Source organism: Schistocerca piceifrons, chromosome 3 (genome assembly GCF_021461385.2).
Source record: "Schistocerca piceifrons isolate TAMUIC-IGC-003096 chromosome 3, iqSchPice1.1, whole genome shotgun sequence".
Taxonomy (NCBI): domain Eukaryota; kingdom Metazoa; phylum Arthropoda; class Insecta; order Orthoptera; family Acrididae; genus Schistocerca; species Schistocerca piceifrons.
The window spans coordinates 170,389,507-170,416,491 of record NC_060140.1 but is presented as its reverse complement, the minus strand read 5'-3'; the positions used below and the strand labels follow the sequence as shown (position 1 = coordinate 170,416,491).

The 26,985-nt window shown below is 36.7% G+C and overlaps 1 protein-coding gene across 1 annotated transcript in view; it reads left to right on the top strand.

The window, feature by feature from the left end:
- Positions 1–23,526: 23,526 nt before the first annotated feature.
- LOC124788266 (pyridine nucleotide-disulfide oxidoreductase domain-containing protein 2-like) overlaps positions 23,527–26,985 on the top strand; it is a 177,019-nt gene continuing 173,560 nt past the window's right edge. Inside the window, exon 1 of the mRNA XM_047255471.1 lies at positions 23,527–23,729. Within this exon, the coding sequence (XP_047111427.1) occupies positions 23,615–23,729 (115 nt within the window). The 5' untranslated portion in view covers positions 23,527–23,614. The remainder of the gene's footprint in view (positions 23,730–26,985) is intronic.

Here is a 26,985-nt window from a genome sequence, read left to right as displayed (position 1 = left end):
TGGACAAGATAGCTGGGACACCCTGTATATTCATAAATATAAAAATAAAATAAGTGTTATAAATTGTCTAAGATGGCATACTGTCATATTACAATACACTGTTAGACACATTGTCTAAGAGCCTATATTTCTGGCAGAGCCTACCACTTTGTTTCATTACTGAGTACACCATCTTGACTGAATGGTGTACTCAGTAATGAAACAAAGCAGCAATCTCTGCCAGAAATATAGGCTCTTAGACAATGTGTCTGATAGTGTATTTTAATTTGACAGTATGCCATCTTAGGCAATTTATAACACTTGAAACACTTGATAATGGCACTTTGAAGCTGAAATCATGATTGTGTAAGTGTAAATGTAACACTGTAAATAAACAACAGTCTAATGGCAGTACTGACTTTAAAGAAATATATTATGACTGTGGCCCCACATTATGAAAAACAAAAATTATTAGACTATGGATGTTTTGTTTATTTTTCTGCACATTCTTCCATCTTACACCATCTGCACACACTTCTATCATGGAATGCAGAAGCTGCCGAACTGCCACTATCACATCTGCATGATGTCCTCTTCAGTCGATAAGCATGCTGTTTGTCATCCATGCCTGACCACCCATCCTATGCCCCTTTTTCAATGAGACCATTGACCACCAGTATGGGAGGATGCCCTCCTTCTCTGTTACCTCTCAGAGTTCACTTTTGGCTACTGTTCCAATGCTTAACTTCATGCCACCTGAAGCATTCCCAATGTCACCTTGGCTTTGTGTGGCAGCCCATTTTCATCTTGGACTTCATTCCCTCCCCAAGGACATTACTCCAGATTCAACATATCACTGAAAGTTTCTCAGCTTTTGCTCGCAACTTAGTGATAGCACCTTTATGTACAATGATGGCTCTAAGGAACTGTGTTGGTTGTCCCTTCATCATTGGCACTGACTATTTTCTGTATCGACTTCCAGAACACTGCTCGGTTTTTACAGCAGAGCTTGTCACCCTCTATCAGGACACCCAGTATATCCAGTGAAAAAGGCTTTTTAATTGTGTTGTATGCTCTGATTCTCTCAGTGCCCTTCAGAGCCTTTGTGTGCTGAACTCAGTCCATTGGTTAGTGCAGTGGGTTCAAGAAAGCTTCCACTTTCTTGCTGTTGAGGGAGCCACTGTGATGTTCATGGGGGCACCAGGTCACATCAGTCTGATGGTAAATGAGGCTGCTGACACTGTTGCCAAGGCTTGCAGTCCTTCTACCTCATCTGCTGGCTCACCTAAATCCTTCAGATGATCTCCATGTTGCAATCTGTTGGCAGACTGTGTCACTTTGGCATCACCAGTGGTCTTTTCTTCACGGGAACAAGCTCCAGGGAACTAAACCTCTCTCAATGGCTTTGTTGACCTCCTCTTGGCCCGAGGAGAACTTTTAGCTAGGTTGAGTATTAGGCACTGTCTTTTTTCCCCCACCACGTTTTGCTCATTGTCACCAGTCTTTGACAGTTTGCCATTTCCTGACCCAGTGCCCCTTTTTTTAATCACTTAGGTTCCAATGTATATTTGCCGTCAGAGTTATTGGCCATTTTAGCGAATGGCACATGGGCTGTTGGTCACGTTTTACTTTTTATCCAGCATAGAAATGTGGTGAAGGACATTGGTTAGGGACCTCCGTTTTCCCTGCAGGATATTTTGTGGATCTTTCTCCAAGGGGAAGTTCTAGTTTCTAGCTCTTTTTCCTTCCATTGATTGGGTTTAATGTAGAGTCACTTTTTAACTTCTTTTACTTATTGGTATTCTAAGCTTATGACAAGGGCACTTACGACTTCACTTGTTTTGTGCCCTAAAAAAAAAAGAAAAAGAAAATCCTCATACCTATGATATTCTCACTATTTGAACACTACCACCGAAAGTCCTGCATACTCCAAATCCACTACCTCATTCCTCATATCCTCATGCACAACTACTCTTCCTTTGAGTTCAAGGTATACAAACAGATCCACAGCACAGCCTTGGGCATCTGTATGGAACCTTTATTTGTCACCTTACTTTGGGCCGTCTGGAAGGATCCTTCTTAGCCTCCCAAAACCTCAAACCCCGTGTCTGGGTCAGTTTCATTGATGATATCAATATGATCTGGACTCACAACCAAGACACCATGTCCTCATTCCTCCATCTTAACACCTCTCTCCATCCACTTCAGCTCATCCTCCTCAACCCAACATGCCACCTTCTTGGACGTTAATCTCAACCTGGCTGATGGTTCCATTCACACTTCTGACCATATTAAACCCCTAGGCACTAACAGAACCTGCATTTTGACAGCTGCTACCAAAAAATCACTTCCATGCAGCCTGGTCACCCAAGAAAAGTGTATCTGCGGTAACGAATATCCCCATGTCCGGTATGCTAAAGGTCTCATGAAGGCATTCACATACAGACACTACCCCCAACCCTATTGTGCAAGCAGATTTCCTGTGCCATATCCTCACACACTGTAATCCTCCTCATAAATCAGCATATAAGGAGCACCACCCTCATCACCCAATATCGCCCTGGACTGGAGCAATTGCATCATAATCATCACCAGAAATAAGAGACATCCTACTCAAGATCCTTCCCAACCTTCCTATCCCATTGCCCACCCAACCTACACAATATCCTGCTCCATACTTATGCAATTCCCACTCCAGGCCTTTTGCCACAGGGCCATATCCCTGTGGGAGACACAGGTGGAAGACCTGCCCAATCAATCCACACAGCACTTCCAACTCTAACTTTGTCACAGGCTTATTCTATCCCATCAGTTGCAGGAACACCTGTGAAAGCAGTCATGTCATATAACAACTCTGCTGCAATCACTATGCAGCTTTTATGGAAGCATGACAAGCAACAAAATGAATAGCCACTGCCAAACTTTGGCCAAGAACGAAGTTGACAGTTCAGTGGCACACAACATGCTTAAGTTCAATAGCTACTTCACAACCCCCACCATACGGATCCTTTCATCCAGCACCAGTCTAATTGAACTACTCAGGCGAGAGCTACCCTTGCAACACATCCTTCACTCCCATAACCCTCCTGGCTCCAATCTCTGCTAACCCAATGTCCCCACAGTTTGTATCCAACAATTTTCCCTTCCTCTGTCCTGTCACCCCTTCCCAATCTGCACCTCTATGTCATCTTCATCATGTGCCACATCTCACTGGTTCCAGTACTCATGTATCATGTGCCTAGCTCATGTACCTGCCACCCTTCCTACCGTCAGTCCTAGCCAGAAAACGTGCTGCTTCCCTCCGAGCAGTTAACTACCCATCTCCAACCTCCCTCTCTTCTTTCCCCGTGTGTGTGTGTGTGTGTGTGTGTGTGTGTGTGTGTGTGTGTGTACTGCAGCTCATCAACTCATTTATTTCAAAGCTGCAAGTTTTCTTTCTCTTCCCTGTGTGCCTGTAGACAACTCAACACTTCTACTATTTGGAGAGGGGTCTCCTTTACTCCTAAATTATTTACATTCTGCCAGAACTGTCCTTGCTATATTAAGACTATTTAAATTTGCCAAAAAGAACCCATGCTATAGCCACTCTTCTGTTTATTTCTTTTCCAGTTCAGCCAGTCACTGTATTCAACAAAAGACACAAAAGTGTATTACTGCTTCTATGACTACATTGTTATTATGTATTATTTATTTTATTTTCAATGTGTAGGTTATGCACTAGAATGATTTTAAGGAGTTTCGGCTGAATTTACATATTGCTTACTTTTAATTTATGTTGTAACATATAACCTATTTGATCAATCACCAAGATACTGCAGGTAGATGTAGCAGTTAACAGTAGCTGTTGTGTGTGGAGATTATGTCTCCATATCTATAACTGCATAATACGAATTAGAGTTTTATTGACTGACATAATGGTGTATTTAGTCTGTGTGTCTAACTCTGCCAATTTTTGTCATACAGGCTGTCATCAGTGATCCATGAATTCGTCTCACTGATACAAATAAAAATATGTACTTTCATTTTTGTTAGCATTAACAGTTCATGTGTAATTTGATTTGTGCTAAGCATAAGGGCCAGTCATTTCATAAACTGCGGTCACCAACAGTCAAAGCTACACAAGGCGTTACCACAAAAATGGCCTACAGAACTCTGCCTTCTTATCCCAGAAAGTCCCGCCGTGGAATGCAAATGCTGAAACTCCAACTGATGTATCCACCTCCATTGCACTAAGCCCTGCTTTTAGCTCTGTTGTAGAGTCCATTCACATTTTACCTGAGCACTTTGGTCATCCTCTCATAAAGTGACATAGTAGCTCAACTGAACAAGGATTAGGGAGGAAATTGATCATGCCTTTGTTGAAGAAAGCAAGCTAGCATTCCCCTGAAATGATTTCGAGAAACTTTAGAACAAGATAGTTAAAAAAGGATTTAAAAGCTGCTCTTCCTAGCTATGAAGCCAGAGTCCCGACTAATTTGTCAGCTTTCTCAATCCTGATTTCATCAGTAATTATGGTGTGAAAAAGGGAGAAGTGAACAGGAGAGTTCCTCTCCAGCCTTAACATTCTGTTGTACAAACAAAAAGGAGTAATAGTTTAAAACTTTCATAATTCTGGATGTAGAGCATTTGTATTTGGTACTTCACAGTTGAAGGTAACATTGGAAGAAAGTGCTAGTGCTCAATTTAGTAAGGGTTAGTCTTACACTGAGCAACATGGTGCAGTGGTTAGCATACTGAATTCACATCCTGATTTAGGTTTCCCATGATTTTCCTAACTCGCTTTAGGCAAATTCTGGGTAGTTCCTTTGAAAGGGCATGGCAGATTTCCTTCCCCATCCTTCTCTAATCCAATGGGGCCAATGACCTCGCTGTTTGGTCCCCTCACCCAAACCAACCAAACAGCCTTATCATCCTATCTCTAGTTTTTCTCCACATTACTTTATCCTGTACAAGCCTCTTCACTTCCAAATAACTGCTACAACCTACATCCTTTTGAACCTGGTTATCGTATTCATCTCGTGGTTTCCTGTACAGCTTTTACCCCCCCTCCCTCTTCCCTCCAATACTAAACTGGTGATCTCCTGATGTCTCAAAATGTCCTATCAACCAATCCCTTCTTCTGGTAGGTTGTGCCACAAATTTCTTTTCTCCCCAATTCTATTCGGTACCACCTCATTGGTTACATAATTGACCCATCCACTCTTCAGCATTCTTTTTTAGCACCACATATTAAAAGCTTCTATTCTGTTCTTGTCTGAACTATTTATCATCCATCCATACAAGGCTACACTCCAGACAAATACCTTCAGAAGACACTTCCTAACACTTTAATCTGGGTTTGATGTTAACAAATTTTCGTCTTCAGAAGCATTTTCCTTGCCATTGCCAGTCTACCTTTTATATCAGCTCTATTTTGGCCCTCATCATTTTATTTTACTGCCCTAATAGTAAAATTCATCTACTACTTTTAGTGTCTCATTTCCTAATCTGATTTTCTCAGCACTGCCTGATTTAATTTGACTACATTCCATTACCCTTATTTTGCTTTTATTAGCATTCATCTTATATCCTCCTTTCAAGACATTCTTCATTCCCTTCAACTGCTCTTCCAAGTCCTTTGAAGTCTCTGAAATAATTACAGTGCCATTGGCAAATCTCAAAGCTTCTATTTCTTCTCCCTGGACTTTAATTCTTTCTAAAAATTTTATTTGGTTTCCTTTACCGTTTGCTCAGTGTACAGATTGAATAGTATTGGGGATAGGTTACATCCCTATCTCACTCCCTTTTCAACTATTGCTCCCCTTTCATGCCCCTCAACTCTTATAACTGCCATCTAGTTTCTGTACAAGTTGTAAATAGCCTTTTGCTCCCTGTACTTTACCCCTGCTATCTTCAGAATTTTAAAGAGTGTATTCAATTCAACAGTGTCAAAGGCTTTCTCCAAATTTACAAAAGCTATAAATGTAGGTTTGCCTTTATTGAACCTGTCTTCTGAGGTAATTCATAGGGTCAGTATTACCTCTCTTGTTCCTACATTTCTCCGAGTCCAGATTGAACTTCCCTGAAGTCAGCTTTACCAGTTTTTTTCCCATTCTGCTGTAAATAATTTGTGTTAGTATTTTGCAGCAATGTCTCATTACACTGATAGTTCAGTAGTATTCACACCAGCCAGTACACGCTTTCTTTGGAACTGGAGTTACTACTTTCTTCTTGATGTCTGACAGTATTTCGGCTGTCTCAAACTTTTTGCACAAGAGGTGGAATAGTCTTCTACTCCAGGGGCCCTGTTTCAACTTAGGTCTTTCAGTGCTCTGCCAAATTCTTCTGACAGTGTCATATCTCCTATCTTATGTCTATCTATATCCTTTTCTCTTTCTCTAATATTGCCTTCAAGTTCATTTGCCTTGTATAGCCCCTCTATATATTCCTTTTATCTTTCAGCTCTCCCTTCTTTGCTTAGTACTAGTTGAGCTCTTGATATTCAAATGGCTTATTTTCTTTTCTCCATTGTCTCTTTATTTTTCCTAGAGGCACTATCTATCTTTCCCCTAGTTATATAAGCTCTTATATCCTTACACTTGTCCTCCGGCTATTCCTGCTTAGCACTACCTGTCAATCTCATTTTTTAGACATTTGTATTCCCTTACACCTTATTCATATGCTGCATTTTCTTCTTCCATCAAATAAATTCAGTATCTTCTGTGATACTGAAGGATTTCAAGAAGGCTTTGTCTTTTTACCTATTTGATCCTCTGCTGCCTTCTCTATGTCATCTCTCAAAGCTACCCATTCATTTTCTATTATATTGCCCTCCCCTGTTTCATTCAATTGTTGCGCAATGTCCTCTCTGGAATGCTCAGCAACCTCTGATTGTTTTAGCATATCCAGGTCCCATCTCCTTAATTTCCTACAGCTTTCCAATTTCTTCAGTTTTAGTCTGCAATTCATAAATAATAAATCGTGGTCAGAGTCTACAACAGCAAGCTCCGTGGTTCATGGGGGGAAACACACTGAGTTAATTTTTTAAATTTCATTACCAAATACCAAATTTGATATTTCATATTCAAGAATTAATTAAAGCATATGATCTTAATAACTGATGTATCATGCCGTCACTCATACATGCAATTTGGGTTATGCATTTCATCATCTACCTAGATCCTCTTTATTGTCAGTACATTCCCCCTTTGTTCTTGTTCATTCAGTCATTAAAGGAAGCCTGATTTGACTATTAAAAAACGAAGTGAGTTGAATATACAATAATTTTTGACACTTATCTAGTGGCAGTTCTTGTCCCCTAAGATACGTTCAAGGTTCTTCAAATCAGCAACAAAACAGGAACTCAAAAAAAGCATTCAGAGGCTAAAATCCTAGAATGTGCAACAGATGATCAAATATCAAATTATCTAATAAAGTATGTGACTGAGAAAATAATTGTATCACAGCTGGATTAGCAAACTTCTCATGCAGAAAAAGAATACTTCCACAAAAAATAGAAGTAAGCAAATTACAGCTAGTATACAAGAAAGGTGGCAACTTAATCATAAATCAGTAAATTAATATACAATTGTTTATGGACAGTAGAGTAATTAAATTCCTAGAGAAACACACTCAGGTTTCCAAAAGGCAAACCTGCAGGAGCAATTATTTTTAATCCAATGTAGGTGCATTGGATAAAAGAAACTTGACATGTGCTGTGTTTCTGGATTTTTCTAATGCTTTCAACATGGTCGCCCTCACAGCTCTGACAGAAAAACGTAAAAGTTGTGGTACACTTGGAGATGCAACAGACTGAATAGAATTATTTGTTGGCAGTGGACAGCAGTACATGACCAGAGAGACTGAATGCAGATCTGAAATCAGGACCATAATGAATGGAATCAGGAAAATAATATCAAAGGCAGAGAGAAGGAACAAAAAATACTTTATGCTAATGACATGAGAGTAGTAAGTGTAAGAAAAAATCTGGAAACACTTAAATGAAGTGCTTCCATGTCAAGAAATACGAAGTGGCATCAAAAAGTATTGAACAGTCTTCTTTCTCAAGTAAACCAATGAAATGCAGGAGACTTCCCTCAGTGAAGTGCAGAAAGCATCAGTTGCTGGCAGTTGGCCTATTGGCCTATGATTGAGGATTTGTAATGAGCACTTATTACATTCCATGAAATTGTAAGATGATGGATCAAGTGGAGCAACGATATTGCATCAAATTTTGCCAAAAGCTTCAAGAGGATTTCAGGAATTATGTCATGATCAGCTCATGGATAAAGGAGTAATACAATGACTTCAAAGATGACTACATGGTAGACAGGTGCTCAGCAAGCCAAGTGACAATGTAATTGAGCAAGTGTGTGCTTTGGTCATGATAATAATAATATAATAATAATAAAGATTTTATTGTCTTTAGGCCATTACAGCAATTGACAACGTCAAATGAAGTTACAATTTATAATACAGTGTGATAAGGTATTGACTACTGAAATATTTTAGCTTATATTACAATAAATGTACAGTGGGTCATCTGTTGGATTACTGCATTTTACAGTTGAAGAATTCATTGATATCATAGAACGGGTGGGCAATAAACCATTCATGCAGTCTTTCTTTGGATGTATGTTCAGGAAGATCCTGTATGGCATGTGGCAGCTTATTAAATAGCTTGTGCCCTGTGACTTCATAGCTATTTATTGATTTTGATAGTCTGTGGTAAGGCGTGTATATGTGTTTGATGCTTCTTGTGTTGTAACAATGTACATTTTCTCTATGTTTCACATCTTGTAGGTTCTTCTTCGTAAAGATTAAGACACTGTATATATAGAGGTTTATTACAGTCATAATTTTTTGTTTAGTAAATAAGGGTTTGCAGTGAGCCTTATGTGAAGAATTTGTAATTATCCTAATGGCTTTCTTCTGCAATAATAGGATGTCATGTGTATGACTACAGTTACCCCACAAGATAATGCCATAGGATATTATACTCTGGAAAAATGCAAAATAAGATGATCTGATGTATGTTTCAGGTACACAATTTCTGAGTTGTCTTAATAAATAAATTACTCTAGATAGTTTACTACTAAAATAGTTTACATGTTGGCCCCAGGATAACTTTTCGTCTAAATAAATTCCCAGGAATTTAACAGAACTAGGGTCATCAGATAGTGGCTTGTCTCTTAGAGTGAAGATTATCTGCTGAGTTTTATTTTCATTTAGCAGGAAACCATTTGCTCTGAACCAATATGCTGCATGAGTGAGTGTATTTTCAGCACAGGTTTTAAGATCATTAAGATTGTTACTGCTATGGAGAAAAGTCGTATCATCTACATACAATACAGTGGTGGATCTAATAAACGAGGGGAGGTCATTGATCATTATCAGAAACAGGAAGGGCCCCAGTACAGATCCCTGAGGCACACCTACTTTAACATTTTCTATGTTTGACATTTCCTTACCAACACAAACTACCTGTTTACGGTTGTTGAGATAAGCTTTTAATAGTCTGAGACTGTTTTCTTTGATGCCGTAGCATTCTAGTTTCTCTAGTAGTGGCATGTGCTCAACACAGTCGAAAGCCTTGCTTAGGTCACAGAATGAGACCTGAGCAAAGTCTTTGTTCTCAAAAACTTTGAGGATGTAACTGACTACCGTGTTGATTACATCAATGGTCGACAGATTCTTCCTAAACCCATATTGTGTAGCATTAATTACTCCTAGATTCTCAAAGTGAGATGATAATTGTTGGTATATGATGCATTCTATTACCTTGGAGAATACGGGTACTATTGAAATAGGCCTGTAGCTAGATGGAGAGTCATTATCTCCCTTTTTGTATACCGGGACGATCCTAGACAGTTTTAACTCATCAGGAAAATAACCCTCAAGTAAGCACTTGTTTATGCAATGGGTTAAGGGGTAGAGAATGCGGTCACACACTTTTTTTAGCAGGTTGCATGATATGCCATATATATCTAAGCTATCAGATGATTTCAGTTGTTTTATGAGCCCTTGTACATATCTAGGCGATACTTCGGAGAAGGTTACCATGCTTGTATTTAGTGACTGTCTACCCCAATTTTGGGAGAGTAACTCTGATGGACTAATGTCTGGTTTGATAATTGCGTCTCCTATTTCTTTCACTGAATTAATAAAAAACTCATTGAGTGTTTGTGGTGGGATATTAATTTTGTCTTTTTTAGTATCTCTGGCAGCACTGTTAATTACTTTCCAAGCGGTTTTGCATTTATTGGTGGAATTATGTATGCTGTTGGCATTGTAGGTTTTTTTGGCTTGCAGGATGGCTTTTTTGTATTCATTCCTGCATTCCACATAGGCTGATTTGGCACAGTCAGACTTCATACTATTGTATATGTTGTACAGTAACAAAACTTGTTTCTTTAGATCTGTCAGCTGTTTAGTGTACCATATATTTGGTCTGTTTTGAGATCTGGATTTGTGGCTGCTGTCCATTATTTTGATTTTCTTTATGGGAATACTATGGTTAAATAGGGTCAATAATGCATTAAAAAATCTATCAAATATTATTTTGGCTGGCAGGTCATTACTTGATGTGTAATGTCCATCGACACTACAATGGCCAAACCAGTCTCTGTCAGCAAGGGAATTATGAAATGTGTTAATTTTATCCTCAGTTATGGGTCTGGTAATCACAACTGTTGGGACAGGTCTGTTTGCATTGCTCCTATTGAGGGGAATTTTACTTGCATAATTTAGAGATACGGAGTCATGGTCAGAGAATGGGGACACTACAACTTCGCATATGTTTTCAGTGGTCTTGAAGTTTACAAAGATGTTATCTAAACATGCTTTGTTTCTTGTGGGCCTGTTATTAACATGATGTAAATTGTATTGTCTTAGTAAGTTTTCCAGATCTGCAACACTACCCTTACATTTAGTAACATCAAAATCAGCATTCAAATCACCTCCTATTGCAATATCATAGTGTAGCCATTTAATATTACTTAATTCACTCAATAGCATGTCCATTTTTTGTAAAAATATGTTAATGCTTCCCTTTGGTGATATGTACATAGATACTACTATTAGCTTATGACTATTAATGATTATACCCGTAACTTCAAAGTGCTGTTCATCACACAAGGAATTTAGGTCTAGTTTGGTTATTGTACAATTGAGTGACTGGTTGGAATAAATTGCCACACCACCTATAATGTGCTCTTTCCTACAGTAGCTATTTACTATACTAAAATTGTCAAATTTGGCAACTGCAAGTTCATTCTCATTAGCCCAGTGTTTACTCAGACAAAAAAATATCAAACTGTTTATCAAGACCAAACTCATTTATGATAAGTTCTTTATCTTTCAGTCCTTGAACGTTAAGGTAACATATTTTAAGATCCATGCTCTTATTGCTTACACACTGAACACTATGGTGATTGGTTTTCAAACGTTTTTCAGGGCTTATCTTTTGGATTTCTGCCTCTTGTTGCCTTTTACTAAAAAATTGTTCACTTGGAGTGGTAGCACATCTACTGTTGTATACCTACTCTTCCCTCCTTGTGATGATATTGTAGATGAAGCTGCTACTAGAGGAATTGATGGAACTGCTGTTATGGTGTCTGGAGGCACTGTTGTGGCATCAGGTGACTGAGGAGATAAGGTGGTTGCTTCTTCTTCTGCTGCTGTTGAATCTTGCTGGTGAAGTGTGATAGGTACTGCTGCTGCTGCTGCTGCAGGCGTTGTTGTGGCAACTGGTGACAGTGGAGATTTGGATGTTGCTTCATCTTCTGCTGCTGTTGAATCCTGTAAATGAAGTGTGGTAGGTACTGCTGCTGCAGCATTTGTTATGTGTGCAGGTACAATTGCTGCTTCCACCTCAACTTCTACTGCTGCAATAGAAGTAACCATTTCTTCAGGCTCTGCTTGCGTCAAGCAAGGAACTGGAAGAGCAGCAATTACTTCTTGGTTGTCAGATGCTTTCAGTATCATGCTGATGTTTTGGCACAGAATCTTCTTGCCTCTGTTATTAAGGTGCATGCCATGTCTCTTGTAACAGTCTCTTTGCAAGGAGTCCATACTTATAAAATATGCATTTTGGTAGGCCCTGCAAATCTTTGAGTATTGCCTGTTTGCTTTTATGATTTCCACGTTCACACATGACCATTCCGAAAGGTCATGCCTATGTGGAACTCCGACTACAAAAACTGATTTCTCTCCTGTTGAATTTAGTATTGCCTTAAGGTTTCGTGTTGCACTGTGGAGGTCGTTTTTATATACATTATTGGCTCCAGCTATGACGACAATATGACGATCATTTTCAGTTTCTATGTTTCTAACGAGTTCTTGGATGGGTGCACCTGGTTTGACAATACTAGTTGCTTGTATACAATGACTGTAACATAGTATTTTTGCGATCTCACGTCCATGGCTATCAGAGAATATTTTCACTTTGAGTTTGTCTCCCGGCGGGGTCAGGGTTTTTCTCTGCCTCGTGATGGCTGGGTGTTGTGTGATGTCCTTAGGTTAGTTAGGTTTAAGTAGTTCTAAGTTCTAGGGGACTGATGACCACAGCAGTTGAGTCCCATAGTGCTCAGAGCCATTTGAACCATTTTTTTGAGTTTGTCTTCGCGTTTATTGTGGAAGTTTCTGCTCATGTGCTTGTCACTATATAGATTCAGCGTGTTGTTGTCGTCACAGTTTTCCGTGGATTCCACATTTATATCTGGATCTAGTGCATGAAAACGGTTTTTTTTGTTACCACAGTAATTCTACAGTCACTGGGTTTCACACGACCAACCCTTTTTGGCCTAGTAAACATATGTTACCTTGTTGTTTCTGCCTTTAGGCCTATATCCACTTCAGAGCACTCATTTATTGTAGGTAGGACACTGAAACTGCTTTTATTGCCGCGGTTCATTCCATTCGTTGTATTTATCACCTTTTTGCTTCTTTCTTCCATGATCATGCTAGTCCTGTGCTCCCAGTTCCGTGTTTTACTTGCTTTGGCGATCGGGATATTACTCGCCTTTTTCAGTTCGGAATTTTCATTTTCTAAATGCACAATGTCCCACCTTAGTACTATTTCACTGTTATAATTTACGTATGTTCTGTTTTTCACCACACAACTATAACTTTTGTTCTCTTTCTCACTACAAACAACTGTACCGGACGCCATGTTCAAGACTGTACATTGTTTCATGGAAAACTGCCATATCACAGTACAAGAACTTGTGACTGAGATAGGGGTGAGTACTGAATTGGTACATTCAGTTTTGACCAATGATTCATGCATGAGGAGAGTGTTCTTGAAATTTGTACTCAAACAACTGGCAATGGAGCTGAAACAACACAGTCTAGAAATCATTAACACAACATTCCTGTGTTTAGTCAGGCACTCTACTCCCAAACAATACTCTGTATTATTGTTGAATATTTCCCATGCTGAAAATTAGCCCTGAAAGAAAAACAAGTTGAGTCAAGAAAAGACATCATGTAAAATACAATGGTCAGCTGATCACCATTCCTAAAGATGAGTTTGAAAATTGTTTCCAACAATGACAGAAGTTCTGAAAGAAGTGTGTGCATTAGTAAGGCAGCTATTTTGAAGAGAATTAAGATTCTGTACCTCCAAATCAACAAATGTATTTCTGACAACCAACAGTTCGATACTTTATGAACACACCTTTTAACACAGAGCAGTGACACAGGAATGACATGTGTAAAAATGAAGATTTCATATACATATTTATAGACGAAACAAGTCTGGATGAAACAAGTCTGGAAGGCTTCTACAAAATTTTTAGTAATTACATTACACAATAAGCTCCAATGTTGTTGTTGTTGTTGTTGTTGTTGTTATGGTCTTCAGTCTTGAGACTGGTTTGATTCAGCTCTCCATGCTACTCTATCCTGTGCAAGCTTCTTCATCTCCTAGTACCTACTGCAACCTACATCCTTCTGAATCTACTTAGTGTATTCATCTCTTGGTCTCCCTCTACGATTTTTACCCTCCACGCTGCCCTCCAATACAAAATTAGTGATCCCTTGATGCCTCAGAACATGTCCTACCAACCGATCCCTTCTTCTGATCAAGTTGTGCCACAAACTTCTCTTCTCCCCAATCCTATTCAATACCTCCTCATTAGTTATGTGATCTACCCATCTAATCTTCAGCATTCTTCTGTAGCACCACATTTCAAAAGCTTCTATTCTCTTCTTGTCCAAACTATTTATTGTCCATGTTTCACTTCCATACATGGCTACACTCCATACAAATACTTTCAGAAACGACTTCCTGACACTTAAATCTATACTCGATGTTAACAAATTTCTCTTCTTCAGAAACGACTTCTTTGCTATTGCCAGTCTACATTTTATATCCTCTCTACTTTGACCATCATCAGTTATTTTGCTCCCTAAATAGCAAAACTCCTTTACTACTTTAAGTGTCTCATTTCCTAATCTAATTCCCTCAGCATCACCCGACTTAATTCGACTACATTCCATTATCCTAGTTTTGCTTTTGTTGATGTTCATCTTATATCCTCCTTTCAAGACACTGTCCATTCCGTTTAACTGCTCTTCCAAGTCCTTTGCTGTCTCTGACAGAATTACAATGTCATCGGCGAACCTCAAAGTTTTTATTTCTTCTCCATGGATTTTAATACCTGCTCCGAATTTTTCTTTTGTTTCCTTTACTGCTTGCTCAATATACAGATTGAATAACATCGGGGAGAGGTTACAACCCTGTCTTACTCCCTTCCCAACCACTGCTTTCCTTTCATGCCCCTCAACTCTTATAACTGCCATCTGATTTCTGTACAAATTGTAAATAGCCTTTCGCTCCCTGTATTTTACCCCTGCCACCTTTAGAATTTGAAAGAGAGTATTCCAGTCAACAAGCTCCAATATTTGCTGCAAATTAAATAATGTAATATTTCTTACGAAACAATGTACAATGTGCTTCTGTGCACAGTTAACCAAGGTCTTTTTCAATCATAGTTACAGTATGGGGAAACTTTAGCAGCAATAATATAAAGACAAATTATGTATTACAAGAAAGTCCAGTAGAGTCATTCTAAACAATAATAATAAAAAACAAATTTTCCATTCATGTACATAATTAAAAAATATTTTCATTAATAAAGGGTAACATATTATTAGAAAAAATTCAGATGCCTAATCTCTCTTCAGATTTGCTGGAAATTGTTGTCTCAACAAAACGTTTTAAAGTTTTAACAAGAAACAGAAAAAGAATGAAAGGCACAAGAGACATTTATCTGTCAATGAATCAACTGTCTGTATGAAAATTAATGAATTATGGACTTACTATGAATGTATTGACTTTATCAGCTTCTGAAGTTACCAAAATTATTAAATGTACAAAGCCCATGTTTAACACCACAATGGCAATTTTCTGGAACCTATCTATATCTAAACCTACATACATACTCCACAACCACTGCATAGTTCATGTTGGAGGGTACCTTGTACCACTAGTCTTTTCCTTTCCTGTTCTACCTGCAAATAGACGGAGGTGATAAAAGTCATGGGATACCTCCTAATATGGTGTTAGACCTCCTCTCACATGGTGTAATGCTCAACGCAACATGGCATGGGCTCATCAAGTTCTTGGAAGTCCCCTGCAGATAATACTGAGCCATACTGCCCTTATAGGCACCCATAATTGTGAAAGTGTTCCTGGGGCAGGATTTTCTGCATGAACAGATGTCTGAATTATGTCACATAAATGTTCAAATGGATTCATGTTGGGTGATCTGGATGGCCAAATCATTCACTCAAATGTTCCAGAACATTCTTCAAACCAATAGCAAACAATTGTGGCTCAGTGACATGGTACGTTGTCATGAAGCCCATGAATGGCTGCAAACGGTCTCCAAGTAGCTGAACAGAAGAACCATTTCCAGTCAATGATTGGTTCAGTTGTGCCAGGGGATTCAGTCCATTCCAATAAACACAGCCCACATCATTATGGAGCTAATGCAAGCTTGCACAGGGCCTTATTGACAACTTCGGGTCTATGGATTCATGGCTCTGTGCCACACTCGAATCCTACATCAGCTCTTTTTTTTATCGATTATTATTTTTTATTCTGGATGTATCCCAATATCTGTCTTCCTCTACAGCTTTTACCATCTACAGCTCCCTGTAGTACCAAGGAAACTAATCCCTGATGCCTTAACTGGTGACCTTTCATCCTGTCCCTTCTTCTTGTCAACGTTTTCCATATGTTCCTTTCCTCGCCAACTCTCCAGAGGACCTCTTCATTCCTTACCTTATCTGTCCACCTAATTTTCAACAGTCTTCTCCCTAGCACCACATGTCAAATGCTTGTATCCTCTTCTGTTCATGTTCTGTCACAGTCCGTGTCTCACTGCTGTGCTCCAAACAAACATTCTCAGAAATTTCTTCCCTAAATTAAGATCTATGTTTGATACTAGTAGACTTCTCTTGGCCAGGAATGTTCTTTTTCCCAGTGGTAGTCTGCTTTTTATGTCCTCCGTGCTGTGTACATCATGAGTTGTTTTGTTGCCTAGGTAGCAGAATTCCTTAACTTCATCTATTTCATGATCACAAATTCTGATTTTAAGATCCTTGCTTTTCTCATTTCTGCTACTTTTCATTACCTTGATTTACTCTCAGGCTATATTCTGTAGTCATAAGACTGTTCATGCCATTCAGCAGATCCTGTAGTTGTCCTTCTGTTTCACTTATAATAGGAATGTCATCAGCGAATCTTAATATTGATATCCCTTCCCCCTGAATTTTAATCTGACTCTTGAACCTTGCCTTTATTTCTGTCGTTGCTTCTTCAACATGTAGGTTGAACAGCAGTGATGGAAAACTACATCCCTGTCTTACACTCTTTTTAATCCATGCACTTCGTTCTTGGTCTTCCACTCTTATTGTTCTTGTTCGGTTCTTGTACATATTGTACACTCCCTGTCTTTCCCCTATAGCTTACTCTTACTTTTCTCAGGATTTCGAACATCTTGCACTATTTTAAACTGTCAAATGATTTTTTCAGGTCAACAAATCCTTTTTTCTTTAGTCCTGCTTCCATTATCAACCTCAACGTTAGGACGGCCTCTCTGGTGCCTTTACCTTTCCTAATGTCAAACTGATCGCTATCTAATAGAATCTCAGTTTTATTTTCCATTATTCTGTATATTATTCTTGTCAGCATGAACTGTTTAGCTGATTGTGTGATAATTCTCACACTTGTCAGCTCTTGAAATCTTGGAAATTGTGTGGATGATGTTTTGCTGAAAATACAATAGTGTATTGGCACCCTCATACATTCTACACACCAACGTGTTAATCATTTTGTTGCCACTTCCTCTAATGACTTTAGAAATTCCAAGTGCTTCTATACTCTGATTCTAATACTGGATCCCCTATCTCTTCCCCGTCAGGTGCTGTTTCTTCTTCTGTCATATCAACGGATAAGTCCTCCCCGTCATACAGGCCCTCGATGTACTCTTTCCTCCAACCCACTCTCTCCTCTGTATTTAACAGTGGAATTTCCATTTGACTCTTTAATGTTACTGCCCTTGCTTTTAATTTCCCCAAAGGTTGCCTTGACTTTTCTATATGTTGAGTCAGTTCTTCCAACAATCATTTCTTTTTCAATTTCTTGACATATTTCATGTAGTCATTTTGCCTTAGCTTCCCTGCATTTCCTGTTTGTGTCTTATATTTCTGTATACCTGAATTTCCCTACACATTTTTGTACTTCCCTCTTTCATCAATCAGCTGAAGTATTTCTTCTTTTACCCATGGGCTTTCGACAGTTATCTTCATCGTACCTATGTTTTCTCTCCAAATTCTGTAATTGCCCTTTTTACAGGTGTCCATTCATCTCCAGCTGAACTTGCTGCTTAGCTATCCATTATTGCAGTATCTATAGCCTCAGAGAGCTTCTAGTGTATTCTTCATTCCTTTGTACTTCTGTATCCCACTTTTTTGTACATTATGTCTTCCTGACTAGTAACTTAAACTTTAGCATACTCTTTATCATTACCAAATAGTGATCTGATTCTATATCTGCCCCTGGGTATGCCTTCCAGTCCAATATCTGATTTTGGAATCTCTGCCAAAGCATGATGTAATCTAACTGAAATCTTCCTGTATCTTCCAGCCTTTTAAAGTATACCTTCTCCTCTTGTGATTCTTGAACAGATTATTCACTGTTACTAGCTGAAATTTATTGCAGAACTCAGTTAGTCTTTCTCCTCTCACATTCCTAGTACCAAGCCCATGTTCTCCCATAAAGCTTTCTTCTACTTCTTCCCCTACAATCACATTCTGATCCCCCCCCCATGACTGTTAGATTTTTCTCTCCCTTTACATACTGAATTACCCATTCAGTATACTCAAATACTTCTTCTATCTTCTTTTGTTGGTCGTTTAAACTTTTTCTAATGCTTACCTCCTCCTTGGCAGTCTCCTTCCAGACATCCAAATGGGGGAGCATTCCAGAATCTTTTCCCAATGATGAGATCATAATGCCTGATTTTTTTTTAATAGAGTGGTCTCCATTGCCTTCTGCATCCTCATACCATTGATTATTATTGATTCTTCAACCTTCTAGGGCCAGTTCTGCACCCCAAGGGCAAGAGATTGCCCTGAATCTCTTTCCACTGCTCCATCCTCTTTGACAATGTGGTTGGTAGAATGAGGGTGTCTTCTTATGCTGGAAGTCTTTGGCTGCTAATGCTAATGATATTTATTCAAAATTTAAGCAGTGGCAGGGTTTGAACCTGGGACTGAGAAAATTTTGGTTACTAATCAAAGGTGCTTCCCCCTAGACCAATGACTGAAATCACAGCTCGTCTGACCAGGTCATGGTTTTACAGTTGTGTAAGGTCCAACCGAAATATCCTGAACTCAGGAGAGGCACTGCAGGCAATTTCATGCTGTTAACAAAGGCACTCACATTGGTTGTCTACAGACATAGCCCATCAATGCCTGATTTAACTGCACTGCCCTAACGGATGCATTTGTCATACATCCCACATTGATTTCTGCAATTATTTCATGCGGTGTTTCTTGTCTCTACACAAATACCACTGCTCTAGGTCATCAAGCAAAGGCCATCGGCCATTGTATGGTCCATGGTGAGAAGTAATGCCTGAAATCTGGTATTCTCAGCACACTCTTGATGCTATGGCTCTCAGAATACTGAATTCCCTTAAATGTCCCAAATGGAATGTCCAATGCATCTAGTTCCTATACCATTTCATGTTCAAAGTCTGTTAATTCCTGTTGTGCAGCCATAATCACATCAGAAACCTTTTCACATGAATCACATGAGTACAAATGACAGCTCCACCAATGTACTGCTCTACCCTGTGTACATGATGCTATTGCCATCTGTATATGTGAATATCACTAGCCCAAGACAGAGCAAGGGAGAAACAACTGTTTGTATGCCTCCTTATGAGCCCAAATTTTTCTTATTTTATCTTCATGGCCCTTACACAAAATGTATGTTGAAAGCAGTAGGATCATTCTGCACACAGCCTCATACACCAGTTCTCTAAATTTTCTCTGTAGTGTTTCACGAAAAGAACGTCATGTTCACTCCAGTGATTCCCATTTGAGTTAACAAAGCATCTCTAACATTTTCATGTGGATCAAACCTACTGGTAACAATTATGACATATTTCCTGTGAATTGCTTCGCTGACTTTCCTTAAGGTCAGGGAAAATGCTTTACCAAACTTGAGGAATTTTTTTTTTTTTTTTTTTTTTTTTTTTTTTTTTTTTTTTTTTTTTTTTTTTTTCATGTATCCAATTCTCAATAAAGTGGCCCTTGTGAAAATGGCTCTGGTACCTGAAGAAAACTACAGATGGAGCTAAAACTTGGAAGGAGTTCATGCAGGTCATTTAGGTACATTCTGTACAAATTTCAACATAAGTTAAGGTATTCAAACTGGGAGAATCTTCCAGAGTGGGTCACTCCAAATAGAATGAACTTAACATAAAATATTATGTTTTGTATGTATGTGCTGTAATCACCTGAATGAAAGTGTAAAACCTGAGTACAAATCTACAGATAAATGGATGTAATATTACTAATGATATTTTTCAATTATTCTTTTAAATTATAACATGTAGGCTAAAGTAAGACAGAAGTAAGCTGTTTTCTCCTGTATCAAAAATACACACTCTGTTAATGAAGCAGTCAAATGGGAGAAAATAAAAACCACACGCTCAAAGTCTTAGAATCACTAGAAACAGCATATCATAAGTCATTTAACATTGAGAGACATAAATTGTGATGCTGAAGTTCATGTTACAACATTTTAATGTAATTTCCTGCTGTATAATCACTAAGCAGGACGGCTTGCAATTGTTATAGGAATCAACCAGACAAAGTCTATCAATAAAATAAGTAGGAGGTCCTACCATGAAAAAATGAGCAATCGGATTATTCTGTGAAGCATATAGATAAACATATTGAAAAGGTAATTCTCAAAGAATTTTACGTTTACATCCAAACACAGTCAGTATTCAACTGCAATTGTCACCAATAAAAACTAGTTTTAGATTTACTGAGAAACACATCTTGTGACACACAAAATAAAAGTAATTTTCATACAGGCTATTCATTCTCATTAAGGCTCAGTGTAAATTTCCTTATTACAAAGTAAAAAGAAAAGTAAATTCCTGGGAGGTATAAAATGATAAATAGGAATAATTTCTTTAACAATTTATTTTATTTCATTTCATTTTTATTTATTTATTGGTCCATTTCATTCATTACATACTTAAACAGTACATTGAATATAGGACAAGTCATAATTGCAAAAGGAGCAGAAACACACACACACACACAATGTGGCTTGTCAACTTCTCTTTCCTATTTGATTGCCTGGATTCTGGGATTCAAAACTGTTGTATATTCATAGCAAAAAATATTGTTAAAATTAGCCCAATTTGGTTTAAACAATATTATTATTTTCTTTGATTTGACATTTACCAATATAAATAAATAAAAAAAAAATACTAGCAGAAAAACAGATGTTGATAAGTGTAAGTTGAAAAGTAGGACTGTTTCAAAACAAGTGAGATTTGGTGAATTGAGAATTTGATGTATAAACAATCAAAAGCAAATGGCCCTGATTAATTTTGTGCAAGTATACCATTAATAATGATAGTTAAACATTACTGTAACATACAGAAATAATTAATAGTAAATCATTGCTCTATTCCTGAACCTGCTTCACTGGCCCACTTATGTTCAACCTGCTTGTAAACAATATTGATGTCAGTGAGAAAGACAAAAAAATACTATGTGCGTATGACATGACACTAATGTACATAGAAAAAAATCTGGAAACACTCGAAAGGAATGTGTTTATGTCAATAAATAGCACAGCCCAGTGGCTTATACAAAATGACCTAATTTTAAAACAGACAATGTTCATGGCGTTCACAATTAAGGAAAAAGAAGATCACGCAGATATATTCGTAGATGAAACAAGACTGGAAGAAGTTACCACTATTAAATTTTTGGAGATAATAAGCTTCAATGGACTCAACATATAGGTAATGTTTGCTGCAGTTGTTTGTTATGAAACATCTTGCACATTATGCCAACAAGGAGCTTCTATGTACAGTGTGCCATGCACTATTTGAGCCATACCTACAATATGGATTTACTGTTTGGGGATATTCCAGCAGCAAAAATTAAAAAAAAGAATATTTACATTGCAAAAAAAAAAAGCTGTTAGGACCATCTTGAAAGGAAACAAAGAGACACATGCAAAACTGTTTTCCATAGTCTAAAAATACTGACATTTCCATCTCAATACATTTACAAAACAATAATATCATTAATAAAAGGAAATGCAGTACTAGAAATAAATGCAAATGCTCATGCATATGAAACAAGAAATAAAGGCAAGCTGAGAAGTATACAACACTGACTGAGAGTTGCTGAAAAAGGTCCTCGATACTCAGGTGTTGAATTCATAAAGTGCCTTCCAAAAAGTTTGCAGGACAATATGAGCAAACAGACATTCCAAAAATTTTTAAAGGATTATTTAATGGATAAATAATTTTATAGTGTAGAAGAGTATATGTATCAATGAATGAAAAATGCTAGTATTACTGTTATAGAGGTACTTGAACTAATTGAACATATTATGATATGTAGATTACATGAGAACATGAATAGTGAGGGAAAAATGTAAATATGAGTATAATGTACTCTGTAAATAATTTTCTGGGTCTAAAAAATGGGTAAAAATGTATGCAACATTATTATAAATTTGCCACTTCGATGTATTAAATTATAATAAATAGGTTAAATATTGCAATAAAATAGGTTTAAGTTTTCCTGTATTACAAGTACACACTTGGTACAAGATGTAATCAAATGGGGATAAATAAAAATCAATCTATCACAGAATAAAAACAAAAGTTATGGCATATCAGGGCAGACAACCACTAAGAATTAAAAGAGTCTTGAATAATGAAATCTTGGAGCAGGTAAAACATTTTAAATATTTAGGATGCTACATCATTTACAAATATAACCATGACATGGACCAAAAATTAAATAAATTTACTTCCATAGAGGAACCATCATAAAAAGTTTACAGAACAAAGCCAAGAAAGAAACCTAGCTGAATTTCTTTTAAAACAGGAGCAGTATGAACTACTCATGAAAGTAAAATTTGAGTGACAACAAGACATGAAGAAAGTAGATTACAGGGTCAATAAATGAGATTTCTAAGAAGAATGGAAGGATATAGAAGGGAAGATCAAAACAGAAATGAAGATGTAATGGAAGACTCAGGAATATACAACCCAAATGAGAAAATAAAGGAAAACAGAGAAAATGGAAGGAACATATAGACCATATGGGTGGAGAAAGGTTACTGGTAAAGACTCTAAATTATAAATGCACCGTGAGAAGAAATGTAGTAAGACTATTTAAGAAATGGTATCATAACAGGCAGTTGGGTTAATACATAAAGAGAAGATGAAGAAGAAGAAGCAGCCATTTGAATCATTGTGTTATGTGTGAGTTATTCCTGGCACTCATCTTTATTTCTTTGAATGGAATTGTTTCTCTTTCATATCAAATATACAGAGAGTTAGCAGGGGACAATAAATTGAGAAAAGCTTTGGATTAGAAGCTATTCCACTTAAAACTGGAAGTTATTTCATTTAAGTTTTTAAAGTATAATTTCATTATTTGCCAGCCATACAACAAGCATTTTGTCAGTTGATTAAATATATTCATTTGCTTATATAATATGATGTCATCAACATTTGGATAGAGCATGTACTTTACTGTTGGCCTGGTATTTTTTTTCCTCCATAAATTAGTAACATCAATATGCTTTTAACATACTTAATATTTAACAAAATATGTTAATGAATCTGTGCTTGTGCTTGCCACATTATATTATATTCTGTATGATTTTTTTTCATTTATTTCTATGGAATGATAATGCAATATGTAGACACCATTGTAGCTAAAGCATCTTGTCCTGCAAAGAGGGACTCTTTTGATTCATAGTAGTGGTACCTTTTTTATGCCTTTGGTGTTATCAGTTGAAGCTGAATGTTGTGACTGAGTGCTCAGCTGGCCTACAGATAAAGTCTAGTTTAAATAAAACATGATGAAAGGTCAACTGCCTCAAGCAACAACTGTTTTTCACACTTATGTCAGGCTTTTACATCTGCCTTCCAAACAGCCAAAAGTGAAGTATGACGCTGTCATTGTAGGAGCAGGTTAAGTTACATTTGTTATTTTGTCTTCAAGCACTTTTTCATGTTGCAAACTTGAGATGTCATCATAACATGCAGCATTATGATAGATTTACTTTGTTTTAATGTCTCTAAATGAGGAACCCTATTTTAAGTTTTCAGAAATGGGTCCAATAACAGCAGAGTTTCACATTTTACATGAATTTGACCAGGTTTTTTTGTGTCAATCTAACACTGAAGTTTTCTTAAAACAAGTAAAACTTTGACATGTAGTTTCTTTTTCATAACAGTTTATAATAATTTCAAGAAAGTATCTATGTTACATGACATGTGGAAATCACCTAAACATACACCATATGTTATATTTGTTAAGCAATTCTAACTGTATTTGTAAAGCATTTGGAGGAAAAAAAAAATAAAACATTGCACTTATAAAGATCAAACAGGTATATTACCAATATAATTTCAAACTGATATGGTAAGTCATAATCAGACAAACTGCTGATTGGCTTTATGTATACTTTATCAGTATTATGTTTTTAGTCAGCTTCTTTTTTAAAAACATAAGCTATAAAAGTCCAAACAAAAGACATAATTCGTGTGAAAATGTAAAACTCTGAAGCTACAGAATCCATTGCTGGTTATTTATTTTTCACTTCTTACAGCAGTATGGGACATAAACTAAATTTAGGATCCTAAAAGAAAGTTTCTTCAGCATGAATAAGTTACTCTCATTCCTCATCAAATCAACAAGAATGTAAAAATGACCCACAAAATGTATGAATAACTAACAAACACATTATTTTATCTATTGAAAAACTTAACTTCATTCCACTGCTCAGCTATTTGCACAGCACTGACCAGTATATTTTTCATACAGTGCTCACATGGTAAGTATATAGTAGGAAATAAAATACATACTTTGTCATGGAATGTGATACACTCAATGGTAATGAACCTTTCTAAAAACTGTGGACCACCAATGCATGACATCATATTGAACAGAATTATTAATGATCTCTCCGAACAGTTAAAGGAACTGGACATTAATATAAACTGATGCAGAACAAATAGAAAAAGGTGAACAGATGGTTTAGGGACAACACATTGATTGTGGATGAAAAATCAAGACACAATTTGCATGAACTACAGCCATATAAGGAACAAACTGGGAACCATTCAAGCAATAGGACTTGGGCAGTGTAAGACAGACCTGTCACGTCAAACCATATTTTTAGGAGTATGAGTCAGTGCACATTTAAGTTGGGAGAAACATACCAAATTATTGTTAAACAGAAATATTAAGTCAGTATTGATATTTTCTAAAAAGGCTTAAAAATTACTCTAATATTGAAAAAGTGTTACAAACCTACTTTGCACACAGTCATAGCAGATTAAGATATGATATAGTGTTTGGGGAGAATCCTAATCTGGGTAAACAATCATTTATACTCCAAAAGAGAGCAATAAGAATAATCAAAGGAGTTAAACATAATGAATCATGTGAGTATATTTTCAATGAATTTAAAATTTTTACTCTCCAACCTATCTGTATTTACGGAAGTATACTTTTTTTGGTACAGTAGGAATTCTCAGTGTTCAGCAGAAACAAGGAATACAAATGATTTTCATAGGGAAATATTTGCAAAAGACATGTACTGAGAAAGCACTGTTCAGTGCATTACCAAAATAAATAAAAAGAGTATCAGAATTCATCATACTTAAAAAAGAATTAAAAATCTTGTTATTTAGAAACAGATTTATAGTTCTGAAAAGTACTTGAATCATTGACATTAAAAATAATGCAGCTTATTCCCTTCATTATAATAAGCTGAAGTGCTCAAGTTAAAAATAACTATATTTGCAAAAATATAATAAAAATTATGGCTGTATGCTCATTTTTATTGTGACTGTTGCTGTGTGTGTTCCTTCATAATGTATTGTATTTTTTTGATCCAGGCAATCATAGTATTGTACAGTTGTACATATGATATGGACAGGTCAAGAGAGGATATTTACAAGTAATTTTTACAAATTGATTTTTACATTATTTTGTAGTGAGGAAATTATCTATCTTAAATAAAACAATCAATACAAATCTTAGAATTGTACAGTTGTACATATGACATTGGACAGGTCAAGAAAACATGCAAGTAATTTTTAATAAATTGATTTTACATTATTTTGTAATGAGGAAGTTATCTATCTTTAACAAAACAGTAAATACAATTGTTGTATAGTAAAATACAAACAGCCAATACAAATATAATAGTAAAATAATCCAGTATATTTCATAGACATGCACAGTATATAATTTTCAGACCTAATTGAACATTTACTATAAAATTGTTTACAATTTTAACCGCTTTCAAAAAAATGATCAACTGCATAAAAGCATTGGTCCAAGAGATATTTTTTTAACTTATGTGCGAAGGCTCTTGGGTTCTTTGTTGCTTTGATTTCATTTGGTTAATTATTATACATTTGTATCCCAACATTTAAAACACTTTTTTGGTAGCAGGTAGTTCTGGACTGAATCATATGTAGGTCAGATAGTTATGAATATTTCCATTGAATTTTAATGTGCAGTCATTGTTTAACAGGCATGACTTGACAAATGAGATGATATTATAAATGTAAGCAGAGGGCAGTATCATAATGCCATTTGTTTTGAAATGTTGTCTGCATGATTCATTATGTCTTAGGTCACATATTATGCGTATTGCCTTTTTTTGCATTTTGAAAATATGTCTACCCCCAAGTGAGTTCCCCCAAAATATGATTCCACACGGTAATGTAGAGTGGAAGTAAGCATAATATATATGTATGAGAACAGATTTTTCAAGTATCCTTAAAATGTAACATACAGTTAATAACTTTTTAGAGATATAATTTGTGTGTGTCTCCCACTTAAGATTTTCTTCAAGCCATATGCCAAGAAACTTGACAGAGTCCACACACGTAAGCTCTTGGTTATTTAGAATCACATTGGGCATCTCTTGTTTTTAGGATGAGAGTCTGAAGTTGATGTTCGTTGTTTTCTGTATATTTATAATCAGTTTGTTCTCGTTGAACCATTTGCTGAGTGACGACATAAGCGGTTTAATTTTTTTGTTGTGGTCCTCTGTATCAGTACCTGTTATTAGTATACTCGTGTCATTGGCAAATAGTGTGGTATGTCCTTTAGTAAGCTTTGTGCTTATGTCATCAACATATAGCAGAAACAGCGTGGGTCCCAGGATTGAGCCTTGTGGCACACCATATCTAATAGGCATTGTGT